The following is a 12,999-nucleotide window of genomic DNA, read 5'->3' as shown; positions in this document are numbered from 1 at the left end:
TTGACCTTATTTTAAGTAGGAAGCTGGACAAGAAACCTCCTGAAGTCCCTTCCCACATGAAGGATTTCTACAATCTGTCAAGGGGACAAAATGTTAGAGAAAATCCAAACTAAGCAATCTGATGAGTAATCAAACAAGAAATAAAAGCCACACTTGAATTTTCTGTTCAATAATGGCAGGACAAGAACAGTCATAGTATGCACTGAATGACACACAAGGTGAAGCTATACTTGAAAAATTCAGAATTTTATTTTAAACAATGATTTTTGATTTTTTTTTTCTTTTTCTTTTTACAAAATGTCCCAGACTGTACAATACATCAACATTTTTCTAAGGTAGGGTTTTTTAAATTATTCAAATAATTCAATTTTGAGGCAGAGATACACACATTTCCAATCAGCATTTATAAAAAAACACTGCAGCCCTCCCTGCTATAATCCAAACGTAAAAGCAATGCACAAGAACACAATGTCCATTTTTTCCCCACTATTAATTGGTCAGGTAAATTGGAAATCACATCATGGCCTATAGAAGTTGGCATTTAAAAGTTGGCCCATTAACTCCATATAGAAATCCTGAAAAGATCAGAGCTGATATCATGGAGGGGCATCATCTAAGGCAACACTTCCAGAAGGAGAATCCTCTGCCTCAGAAGCAGGGCTGTCAGGCAGAGGGAGAGAGGCATCTATTTCCAAGCCGTGCTGCTTCTCCAGGTCACAATTCACGTCAGAATTTCCTCCGCCACTCACCTCTCCCTCTGACTCTTCAGTCAGTTTATCCTGGGCCTGAGCTGACTCCTCAGAATCTTCTTTTTCACGCAGAAAGCTGCAAATCGTATTAGGCCTGCTGTAGGAAAAATCTCTGTCCTTGATCTGTAACCACTCCACTCCACCTGATGCAAAGAAGGATAATTGATACTGGTGACAAAAGGAGTTAAGAGTTACCAGCGGTTTTTCCTTAGTTTAAGTTCACTGTTATTAAGGCTGAGCCTGACCAACATTTAAGTAAAATAATCACATAGGAGAGAAAGATGTCTTTCAAGAATTTGGACCAACACTCATTTTTTGTTGTGAGTCTCACAATGGGGCTTAAACCATTAATTTTCCTTGAAAAATAAGGCTATGAATAACAGAAAGGCATTTGATAAAGAAACTTAAGAGAAACTCAACTGTTGATAAATTAACAACATGCATAGGCTAAACCAACTTAACCAAGACACATAGCTACAGGTTTTTATCCAGATGCTGGAGGCATTGTGTGTGGTTCAGCGATGTCACCAGCTCAGTCTCTAAAGAGCAGCCACAATGGATATAAAATTATTAGGAAAGTAATAAAAAGTGGGAACATCAAGATACAAAACTATGCTACATCCATGTCATAAATACTCTGTCCTGTTCAACCCATACTGTAATCTAGAAAAAAGGAACAAGAATCGGTGAGAGTAAAGTTAGCTCTACATGGGAAAAGACTTAAGAAACCCTACCAAAAATAACAACAGAACACACACAAAAATGCAACAAAACCAGACAGAGACTAGAATTCTACTTGGAAGAGACAGCTCAGAGGGGTCAGATGTTTATAGGGCTGTACTGGGAAAACAAGTAGGGATTGACTTATCTCCTAACTCTAGTAACAAACTAACTCACACTCATTGGAAGTACTACATCATACATTTGTAACAACCACAAAGGCAAACAAACAATCAAGAAAACCCACAGTAAAGCTGTACTTTTTTTCCATACAACAGAAATGTGACGAGAAAACTAACTACCACAGTCAGTAGTGCTAGAACTCAAAAGTATAGACAGGTTCAAAAAGTGACGATGACAGAGCCTTTATGGACTACAGGTATAGTAGTCCAGATGAAGACTCTAGTCAGAATATTCATGAACTGCTGAGCACTGGAAAGATAGCCAAAAGAAAGGATTACTTATGTAAAGGTCCTCCTCCTGCTTTCCATGTACCATTTACTACTGTCCATAGTCTGAAATACAATACAGGACTAAAGCACCTTTGGTCTGATCCGGTATGGCAGTTCCTGTTGTATTTAGGTATCAGACATCACCCTTAGAGTCTAAGTGCTGAGAAAATATTTTACAAATGCAATAAAGAGAATAAAATCTTTGTTCACCTAATCTTAAGAACATCTGGTAATGTGATAGGGAATGACATCAGAGATAGCATAAGAATTTGTGTCGTTTCCTGAACTCAAATATATCAAGCTCTTATAACGCATATCAAACAGACTCCAAATAGAAGTGGGATTCCTCTCCCACTTAGATTTTTAGGCAGTATATATTGCCAGTCCGTAAGATCTTGTAGTTACTTTGTCTGCACAACATTAAACTTCTGTCAGGGTACAGAAACAAAGTGGTTTTCAGGAGGTATCATCATTATTGCTCCTTCAGAACCAAACAGACCTTTGTATTAAGCAACACACTCTCTAGTCTATTGTACTTTAAAAATAATAGTTTCTGTTTAAGATTACCTATTTAGTTATAGTACGTGGTGTTGATAAGAATGCTGATGTTTGATTAGATTCTCCTATGACCAATGTCCATTTAACTGCCCATATTTAATGTAAAATGCCTACATATTCTTAAAATGTGAAACAGTAACAGGCTTGAATGAAAAAAGTAAGTAAAAGCAATAGAATACTGCTAATAAATACTACTACACACAGTAGGATACTCAGTATCGGACTATGTAAAAGCACTGACTTCCATATGAAAACATGCCACTGAAATAAAGCAAACATATGAGCACTGAGTTCTGCCTACAGAATGAAAATCAGTATGAATGCTCTGCTCAGTGTGTCTTTGCAAGTAAGTTAAACTCATTTACAGTTAACTATAAATTCATTAAGAACAATTCAGCTGTAGTACATACAACACGGAACTTCTTACTAAGGCTATTATAGATTTTCAACAGTTACAGAGACTCAAAAAGTCATTAGAGAAATTGATGGAAGTAAAAAAAAAAATAAAAATAATTAAAAAAAAAAATCAGTGAAGAACTACTAAAAAGCACCTCTGACTTCAGAACTGGTGCCAAAACTTTTAGATGACAGAAAAACACACCAGGGAATGTCAACATATGTTTGCCCTGTTCTTACACTATTCTATAGGAATCTCCTACCAGCCACTTCTGGAGGCAGCACTGGTCAGAAGGAATCCCTCTTTTTGTGCGTGTTTTGTATTTTTCTATTTAAATATACACACTTGTTGCCTAAAGAAGAAAGTTTTTCTAACTTCCTGCATGCTCTTGAATCAAACACTTAATCAAGGCTGACACTCCTAAGCATAATCCATCCATGTGCTTATGCATAAGAGCAGAGGCACTAACCAACGTTCTCTTCTCCTTCCTTCTTCTCTGTCAAAAGCGTCCGTGTCATGTTCAACTTCTTCATTGTGTGGCACTTGTATTTCAGCTGTACTTTTTGGTTGCCTTCCGCATCTACTATGAAGAGAGGAGAAAAAACAATACCCAAAACCCAATCATTGTAGTGAATTCCATTATCAACTGAAACAAGCTAAGCATCATTTTTAACCTTCCAGGCTACCACAACAAACAGGACATCAAATCACACCAATTACCGTGCTCTGTGCTTTCTTCAAAAACCACACAGGTTCCCAAGGTATCTATGGAAAACAAAATGAGAAAATCTTAGAGACTAATTTCTATCAGCTGCAGATACCGCACCCACTGGCACTGCTCTGTTCTGACTTCCAGGCCCTCGCAAGGGCCCAGCATTAGTAACCACTGCCAACCCAGGGACAGACAGGTGTATCATGGTCATTGAATGTCACTGCAAAGGAGGACTCCACATAATTTTCTTCCAGACCAATGTTGTCACAACGCTGTAAGGCAAATGGGAAAACTACAGAGTGCACAACATGTCAGTCCTGCTTATACAGGAGACAACAAGCACCTAGTTTAAAGGCATTTTATGTCCCATATTTTTCCCTGCAGAAATACCAGGTGGAGCACTTTGGAGTCAGCCTGCAGGCATGCTTTCCAGCAAGTAACATGGACACACGGCTCATTTAGCAATGAACTCAGACTGGTGCTGCTCTATATGGTGCTATACAAACACCACTCAGAACTTCAGCACCTCACAGGCCCATGTTCTCCATTCACAGTGCAATTAACTGATGTTAAGAAAGTTCTTTGGGTCACATAAAAAAGGAGAGATTGTATCCACATCATTTTTCATACCTTCATATTCTCCTGCAAATACATATCTGTCCACTTGTAAAATGGGCCTCTCTGTCTCTATTCCCTACAAAAAGAGGGACAAAATTGCACAGATGTCAGATCTCTATCAGTCCAGACAAATCTCTTGCTGTGAGACCAGAGAAGACAGATACAGCAGAATCCAGATTACATCGATTCCTTGAAAAGTTAAATAGTTTAAAAAACCAACATAAGACTGTAACAGTAAAATAAGTATTCCATAACACTGTGAATGTGAAATAAAAAGTTTCTTTTGGTATGTGAGAAAAAGAATGGATTCCAGACTGTAAAGCTTTCTCAAACTATCAACTTCATATGAAGAAAAGTACATCTTTAAAACAGGATTTATGGAAGCAAATAAGAGAGTTCTGCAGGACTACAATTTTACAGAAGGTAGCAGACTCCTGAAAGAATGGCAAGACATACAATTAAATTAATACTTAGTAGTTTCCAAAAAATGTAATAAAAATAGTTTTAGTCATTACAATTGACCCTGAGGTCTTCTGCAATGTTAAAAATCGAGGGTGAGGGGAGAAGGAGTTTTCTTTCCAGTTTTGTAGGAGGCTTAGTTAAGCCATGGTAACAACTGTTACAAAGGGTTTAGCCTATCTCACTATAGAATCAGTGCACTATTAAAAAAAAAATAAAAAATCAACCAAACAAAAAAAAACCCTCCCAAAACATAATGACAATTTTGCATTCTAACAAAGAACATACCAGATAATACTGCTCTAGTAATCACAACAAAACCAACAATGCCAAACTGGTATAGAAAATGCTCTAATACGTCAAAGAGGACCAAAGAAATTTAGATCAAACTGCAGCCAACTGTCTATGTAGGTTACAGAAAATAATTTTAAAACACAGTTATTTCCTCTAGGAAATTAATTTAGCCTGAGTTTTAAATTAGCAAATAAAAATATACATATTTGCATGAAAAAAGGATGCCATTTTCTAAACTCCAGTTAATACCAGTTCTGTAAAGTGGGAAAACTTTCAAAATTATTTGGAAAAGACACAAGGTGAAAAAATCCAGCATAAAGCATTACACCAGCACCAGAAGTGCAACTGCAGGGTCACAGAAGGTGCTGTGATTACTGTGCGTCTACATTGTGAAGGAGTTAGAAATTGCTATTATTTAATTTTAGTTTTTTAAACAAAGAGAAGGAGAGTAAGGCAGCAGTTCTATCAGCTCATCCCCTTCCTCTGCAGCAGAGTTTTTCCAAATACACAGGCCAGGATCCCATTATTCTTAATATAAGATATACCTAGAAACTATATTATTATAAAAATTAATGCCTGAACAGAATACACTAATTAAGGCAAAATGTCTTTTATTAGTACATTGTGAACATCAGCATTATTCAGGACATGAAGATAACTGTGTTGGTTTTGCCTCACAGAAGCCACCCCTGTAGCCCCCCCACTACCAAAACCTTGCCACGCAAAACCAACACAATAACCACATGCAAAAAGTTTTGAAGATGAGGCACTATGTGGTAAATTGCTTAAAATACAGAATATCACACAGGTTAATAGAAATTTGTGCAATTTTCCTCTCGTACTTTTAACAAACAGAAGTATCTAAGATCAGCAAGATTTAAACTCTGGGATTCTCTTTCTGCTGCATAAGTTGAGAACATCAATAGCATTAAGTTAACATGTAGCACATTTTTTGGGGGAGGTTGTTTGGATTCTTTTTAATACATAAAACTAATAAGCAGCATTAAGATTTTTTAATATTCAAAACTATTTCCTTGGCTGATTGCATTCAGCTTTGGACTCTGCAAAAATGGAGACTGTCCTCCCCTTATGTGAGAAGCATCACAGAAAACTTGCTAAACAGAATAATGCAAAGCAGAGTCTTTTGCTGGAGTTTTATCAACAGTTACCCATTATGAAAAATCTCAAGGAATGCTTACTCTATGGAGTGAGCACAGGTAGCTTTGGATATAAGTAGGATACTGTATAGATACTTAAAAGTTCTTCTAGCAACATTCCAAGAGAATCTCAAAGCACAAAATTTCAAAGAATCTCATTAACAGTATTGAAGAATATGTAGCCATTCAGCCATCAGTAATGAACCATCTGTGTGATACATTTCAAGTCACCTAGCTCAGACCCAGGAACCAAATCTGCTTATCCGTCCAGTGATAGATAATCTATGAATTTTGATTGCATTTTTACATTTGAGATTTTCAGAACTAACTTCATCACCTCACATATATCCTGATCAGTGACATACTCTTTGCAGTCTTTAATAAAGGTCTAGCTTCACAAAGTATACGCATATCAGTAGTACTTGCACTATCTACTTACACAGCTCACATAGTCCAAGCAGATTTTGAAAGGCAAATAAAATTTGTCCCAAAGCGATTAAAAACCTCAAAATAAAAGGATAGGTAACCCAGATTCTTACAACAACCTGAGTGAAGGAAACAACGCCCAAAACTGTTTACAAAATGCTTAAAACCCAATTATCCTTTACATTTACAACACTTCGACTTGCCAGGTAGTACCTGAAAAAACAATTGTAAATACAGTGTAATTTAAAAAGATTTTGCTTTTACCCATCAGCTGTGTTCAAGTTCTTTGAAGAAATGTGCTTAACAATATTTTAAAAAAATGTGTTAAATACATAATTTTTAAAAACGGACTAAGAGCTTTAAATCAGCAGGAATAATGCTCCTAGCTTATAACTACTTCTAAAAATACTTATTTACATAACACATATTCAAAGACCATATGCTATTTCTGACATAGAGCTCACAACGTGCAGCCAAATACAGCCAAGACAGCGCACATAGTTGTCTTTCAAAGATTTGATCTAAATGCTATCGACTTCAAGGAATTTAGATACAGCCTCAGTCCCTTGTTCACACATGTACTGACTTACCCCTTTCCTATTGTGCTGTAATCACTCACCAAAATCTTGCATTTGTTTTCACATTTTTCTAAGAAGTCTGAATCAATAATTCCTGATAGTTCCACCATGACCAGCTGCTCCTGCAAGGTAAGTTTATAATGTGCATCTATAATTGACATATTTGAACAAGAGAAAAAACAAAACATCCCACAACAAAAACCCCAAACAAAAAAACCTAGCACACAAAGACCCAGATCTTCAGAATAAACAGACCCCAAATCTGACTTATTCTGCATTTTGTCTAGAGAAAATGACAAACAGATATTGCAATGCCCAGGGGAATGCAGCGACCCACTACTCCATCATACACCTGCTTCACACCCAAAATTTCTGGCCTTTTCTCCATAGCTAGACAAGGAGCTCATTTTTCAAGGGTGAAATCAATATGGGTAAGTTATTTATGAATGATAACAATACTAGTTATATAATCCAAAATATATTTTCTAAAACTTGAGTACCTACCTAAATAAGACACTACAGTGAGAGGTTAAGTTAAGCAACATGCTGCTTGAAATGGTTACCCTTAACTCTTTATAATGCATTGCCTTAAAATCAATTCCTGTTCACAATTCCTTGCAGTTTCGGGCAAGGAAAACGCCAAAACAGAAACTAGCCACCTTTAAGTCTTTTATTCAAGGACACACACACACACACACAAAAAAAGCTTTCAAGAATCATGATCTACTAACTATCCATGAATGCACACAATATTAGATGAGCAACAGTTTGTATTTTCGGACGCTACAGAGGTAGGAAGCAACTGAAACTGGACGAACGCTTTCCGACAACGCCGCTTTCAGAAAGCCTGGAGGCGCAGAGCTGTAAGGATACGGCCGGCACTCGGGACACGAGGAACCCGCCCGGCCCAGGCGAACGCCCTCGCTCAGGGCCCGACCTCACCGCCAGACCGCGGGCAGCCATGGCGGCCCCCACGCCCAGCTCTCCTCACACGTCCAGCCTGCCCCGGCGGCGGCCTGCAGGCACCGACTCCCGGGAGCCGGTGGGACGCCTTCCCCGGTGAGGGAGGGATGCGAAAAAAAGTCGTGTGGTGTCTCCCCCATACACACACACTGGGCCCCCGGAGCAGGTGCCTGGCCCCGGCAGCCCACAGGAGGGCGGGCGCCCAGCCCTCCGCTGCCACCCGGGAGGCAGCTCGTCCCAGCCCGCTCCCCTCGACAGCGCAGACGGGGGGAGAAGGGGCCGTCCCGGGTCCACAGGCGGGACACGCCCCGAGGGGGGCCGGGCCGGCCGGTCCACGTCCCTTCTCCCAGCGCTGCTCCACGGACAACACCTGGGGAGCGCGTCCCGGTGCCGACATCCACCAACCTCCACCTCGTCTTCCTCCGCTTCATCTTTCCTCTCACCCTCCTCCGCGCTCTCTACCGCCGCCATGTCGCCAGTAAACGCCCCGCTTTCCCCCCCCTCGCCTCAGCGCGCACCACGTGGGCACGACGCCGCCATCTTAGGGGGCGACCGGTCCCGCCTCCCACTCGCACGCGCTGCTTCTCTCCTCTCCCTGCGGCGGGGGCTGGAAACGCCACCAACGGCAGCGACGGAGGCCCCGCCCCCGCCCGCGAGCTGCTGCTCGCGCTAGCCGGCCCCAGCAGGAGGCGGAAGCGAGGCGCGCGGCTCAGCGCCCGTGAAGCGGTGGGACGTGAGGAGCGGGCCCCGGGCGGCAGGGAGGGAGGGAGGGCAGTGTGGCCGTGTCGGGGTGCGCGGCGGAGCGCAGGGCTCCGGGGAACAAGGTGCAGCTCGGCCAGGGAGGAGCCCGAGGCCGGGGGGGGTGTGCTGGGGGTAAGATGCGGGGCTGTGAGAGCGGGAGGAGGGACGGGCTGCGGCAAGGGGGTGGGGAAAAGGAGGAGCGCTGGCCCGGGGCGGCTGGGTCTTTCTTTAAACGGTCTTGGTGTCCCTTCCCCTGCCTGCCTGTTGCGAACCGTGCCGTGCCCCGCTGTCCTACCGGTGCGGCGTTGCTTGTACCTGAGCTTTCCACCACCTACGAGGTTTTCCACAGACCCAGCCCGTTTTCCACAGTCACGCACCGTTGCGCAGTCCTCGTTTTCCGTCCGGGTTGAACAAGGCGCATCATCCCTGCTAGGCAGAGTCTTGGTTTCCCTCTTCATCCTAGGAGCCCGTCCCTGCAACCTGTGGCGCTCGCCTCCCTTCGTGTGTGCTAGCTTGATATGCACCATTGCAGACTAATTCTTGCCAGACCCTTCTTCAGTGAAGGGAAGTTGTTTTGCTTTGTGCGTGGTTCGATTGTGTTTGCTATTTTCATGTCCTGTGCTTGATGCTTTCTGATTACCTTGTCAGGTTTGAATATATTCCTGTCTGATTTCCATCTGTCAAGGATTTGTCAGATAATGTGTTAATTTATTTCTTTATAAATGCGGGATGTTGCACTCCATAATCCTCAGTCTCATACTGGGTTTTATAATGTAATTCTCCCTTATTTTCTTTCTGTATGCTATATGTCCGATTTTGTACCAAAAGTACATTCCTACTCATTGTGTCAAAGTCACTAATTAAAACATTACATAAAAACTGATCCCAAGGGAGTTCACGGTAGATTTTCTTCCAGCCTCTACTTAACCTCCATCTTATATAAGATAAACATAAATAGCATCATATCAAATGTTTAACAATGTCCTGATATGTGTGATCTAATGTGTTTGTCCTTTTCCTAGAAAAATCACTGATCTTAAACATACCATGTAAGTTTAGCAAGATTTTTCTTTGGGAAACCAGCATTAGGCTTCATGTCATTTTCTGAAGCTTCATGGGTTGATTAATTTTTTCTTAAAATATTGTATTCTGCTGTGGAAAGAACAGCCTATACATTTGGATTAGTTCTAAATACGGAAAAAGATGCTGAGGCATGTTGCCTTTTTGTCAAGCAAATTGCGAAGGCTTGAATTTTGACTGCAGGGGATAAGAGCTGTGGAATCGATGTTTGCTATATTACAAGTGTTAATTATCAGATATTTTAAAATAATAGTTTGTATCATTTGCTTAGTGTGGGCTGCTGTATTTAAGGGTTTTTGAGAATAACAAAAGTAAGTTTTTGAGTATCTGATTTCATGTTCTGCCACTAGAAGGAGATAGATAAATAAAGTTATGCTTGGAGAGCTTGCTCAGTGTTTCTGGTAGAGGTTTTTAATGAGCTTTTAAAGCTGTGTGTAAATGTTGGTAACTTTAGCTAATTGATCTTACACTGTATGAGTACATGTGTAGTAAACCAAGTCTTTTAAGAGTTCTTAACTACTGGTTATTATTTATTAAATTGTTATATTCAGCAATTACATTTTTGCACCAGGTCTTCCTGTCTCTAGATAAAATTTTTGTGGTTTTAAAAAAGTTCTGCCTGAATAAAGCAGAAGAAACTCTATTCTGAATATATATTTAAAAATTAATTGTCAGAACTGACAGTGCTTCTGTAACATTACATTAATACCATCATTCTCTTTTTATAAATGGGGGGAGGTTAAGTGACTTAACTAAAACTACAGAAAGCCCTTACAAGAACATAAATGTGTGCCAGATCAGCCTGTGTAAATCATAGACTGGCAGGAACTGTTGATGAAGGAGCCAGTACGTTTGCTTTTATACCAGCCTAAGTGTCATGTAGTATCTGGGGTCATCTCAGTCTCCTCGTTATCATGAGTCAGGGCGTGCAGTTGGATGTTGGGAAATTTTTGGTGCATTAGTGCCAAATGTATTTTAAAAGAGACTGCCTCATTGTCAGGCTAAACTTGGCATGGGCGTTAGTGGTTTGCCTTGGTCTATCATACCCTGGCAAGTGCATTTCAACAACTCTCTTAAAAAAGACTCTCCTCAGAGTCTGCCAGGGAGATTGAACTGCTTGATGATATAAACACAGAAATATATCTTTTGAGGATCCAGGTTTTGGAGTTCTGAGGCCTCAGCTAACAATCCTGTCAGTAGTTGAATAGATTTATGTGTGCGTGTTGCCAGGGTCAAGTATAGGTGGCACTTAGGTCAGTTTGAGTCAGTGATGACCAAATGGTAAATTTAAAATAAATGGTCATGTTTGAGATCTATGTACATAATATGTATGCACTAGTTTAAGTAGTTTCACATGCAATTTAAGCATGTTAATGCATATTTTGGTTTGGGCCCTGTAGTTTGTAGATTTTAGTTGTGGAATTTCATAGGTTGGAAACTTGGACTATATTTTAGCAAATAAACATTATTGCAGTTAAATTACATTACAGGAAATCAGAGACAGTTCACGGAAACACAATGAATAAATTCTGTCTTTCTACTTTGTCTCATTTTTCCATTTTCTCTTGATTTTGATCTTCATGCTTGGAATTCTTTCTCAATCCTTTTGCAAAAGGCAATCACCCTTTCTCCATTCCCTCCTGAATGCTTATTTTCTTTGTGAGGCCCTGGCACTAGTCTATCTAAGTAAAAGGTTAAATGTTTTGTAAAAACACAGGGGTTTTGAGTTTTGTCTGCCTGTTTAGACTGTGAGTGCCTCTGGTTGAAAACCTTTTGTATTATGTAGGGAAAAACCCACAAAATTCAGTATTTAAAAATTATAATAGTTGATATATGCATGTGCATGCGCACACTATATATATAGTCTATGTATCTGTACTCTTTGCTGAATTGACTGCCTCAGAAGAAGGGTGTTGTAGTTTCTAGGCTTATTTTAAATTGGAAGTGTAACTAAAATTGATGATGTGCCAAAAGGTGCTTGCCTGTGAATATCAGAAGGGACTCCTTAGTAAAATGTTACCATGTGAAATGGTTAAATGTAATAATGTTGTAAGGTGCAGAGAGATGCAGAAGAAAGCTTGTAAGAGACTAGTGTGTATTTCTGGCCCCAGCCAGGGTTACAAAAGGTAAATCAGCCCCAGGACAAAGGTAATTTGCTGATAGTATTACAGAGAATGATTTCCATTTCCCTGCAGCTACATTGCTAAGCATCTTCAGTTGGGAATTTGCAAGCCAAACCAGCTCATAGGTGTCACAAAAAAACTCAACCAACCAAAAAAAAGCAAAACAAAACTAAACAAAAAACAACCACAAACCCAAACCCCAACAAACTGCTAGATTCCTTTGCATCTGTGCCTTTGTCTTTTCAAAAAGCTCCTTAAAGATCATATAAGGAAATCCTAGCAACACTATTAGACAAAGCACAGAGAAGAGTAGGGTAAAGTAACGGGTGCTTTATTTCCACCGTGCTTATTCTGTTTACTAAGTCTAAGACTATGGAGTGAGATGCAGTACAGTAAGAGCGTAGAAGTTGAGTGAAGGAGACCTTTCCCTTCCACCAGTTCTTAATCTAGATGGTCTCACTCCAGTTGTCTTGGAATGAGCATAGTAAGTGCCCAGTAAGAGGAGGAAAAAGAGGGGCTGGGAGGGAGACTCAGGCACAGCTGGGCTTTTCCTTTACCTTTAGCAGCTGGAATCAGATGCCAGTATAGTAGGAAATGAAACAGGGGATTAGATGTTCCTTGAGTTCTGTGTTCAGGTGCCCAGAGGCTTCATGCCAGTCTAGGTGTCATACAAGGCAGTTAGTCTGCTCAGGTGCTTGGGCAGACTGGCCTCTGCTTCCCCAGTGTCTTCCATTTCTTTTGTATAGACTCTTGGAGCGAGGTCTGTCATGGTAGGAGCAGTAAAAGTTCAGAAGCAGCATGTGAGAGCATCCTACCACCCATTGCATCTCAGCTGTGAAAGGGGAATTGAGCAGGGAAGTACTGGGAAATGGGAGGTAAAGAAGAGGCAGACAAGATTGGGTGCTTCTTGCTGAGAATCCTCTTAACGCCTGCCTTGTATGCACATGGAGTGCAAACAGCACCACTTCTGCC

The 12,999-nt window shown here is 40.7% G+C and overlaps 1 protein-coding gene and 1 long non-coding RNA gene across 5 annotated transcripts in view; both read right to left on the bottom strand.

Annotated features, from left to right (window-relative positions):
• The window catches only part of LOC142600977 (uncharacterized), a 523,379-nt gene that overhangs the window by 382,169 nt on the left and 128,211 nt on the right, over window positions 1–12,999 (bottom strand). The gene's annotated exons all lie outside the window — the stretch shown is intronic.
• GTF3C6 (general transcription factor IIIC subunit 6) lies at window positions 226–8,679 on the bottom strand. 4 transcript variants are annotated; one of them, XM_075747899.1, is made up of 6 exons: window positions 8,489–8,679; window positions 7,162–7,242; window positions 4,219–4,282; window positions 3,597–3,641; window positions 3,346–3,456; window positions 226–892 (listed from the first exon to the last, which is right to left on the bottom strand). In XM_075747899.1, the coding sequence occupies exons 1-6, from the start codon at window positions 8,552–8,554 to the stop codon at window positions 597–599; spliced, it is 663 nt and encodes a 220-aa protein (XP_075604014.1). In that variant the 5' UTR covers window positions 8,555–8,679; the 3' UTR covers window positions 226–596. The 4 variants fall into 4 exon arrangements, with proteins under 4 accessions (XP_075604014.1, XP_075604013.1, XP_075604012.1 ...); XM_075747898.1 differs by having other exon boundaries at window positions 382–892; window positions 3,346–3,459; XM_075747897.1 differs by lacking the exon at window positions 8,489–8,679 and adding an exon at window positions 8,058–8,482 and having other exon boundaries at window positions 382–892; window positions 3,346–3,459.

The sequence above is a fragment of the Balearica regulorum genome, chromosome 3 (assembly GCF_011004875.1).
Source record: "Balearica regulorum gibbericeps isolate bBalReg1 chromosome 3, bBalReg1.pri, whole genome shotgun sequence".
NCBI classification, from domain to species: Eukaryota; Metazoa; Chordata; class Aves; order Gruiformes; family Gruidae; genus Balearica; species Balearica regulorum.
The sequence above is the reverse complement of the archived record's forward strand: the minus strand, read 5'-3'. Positions and strand labels throughout refer to the sequence as shown.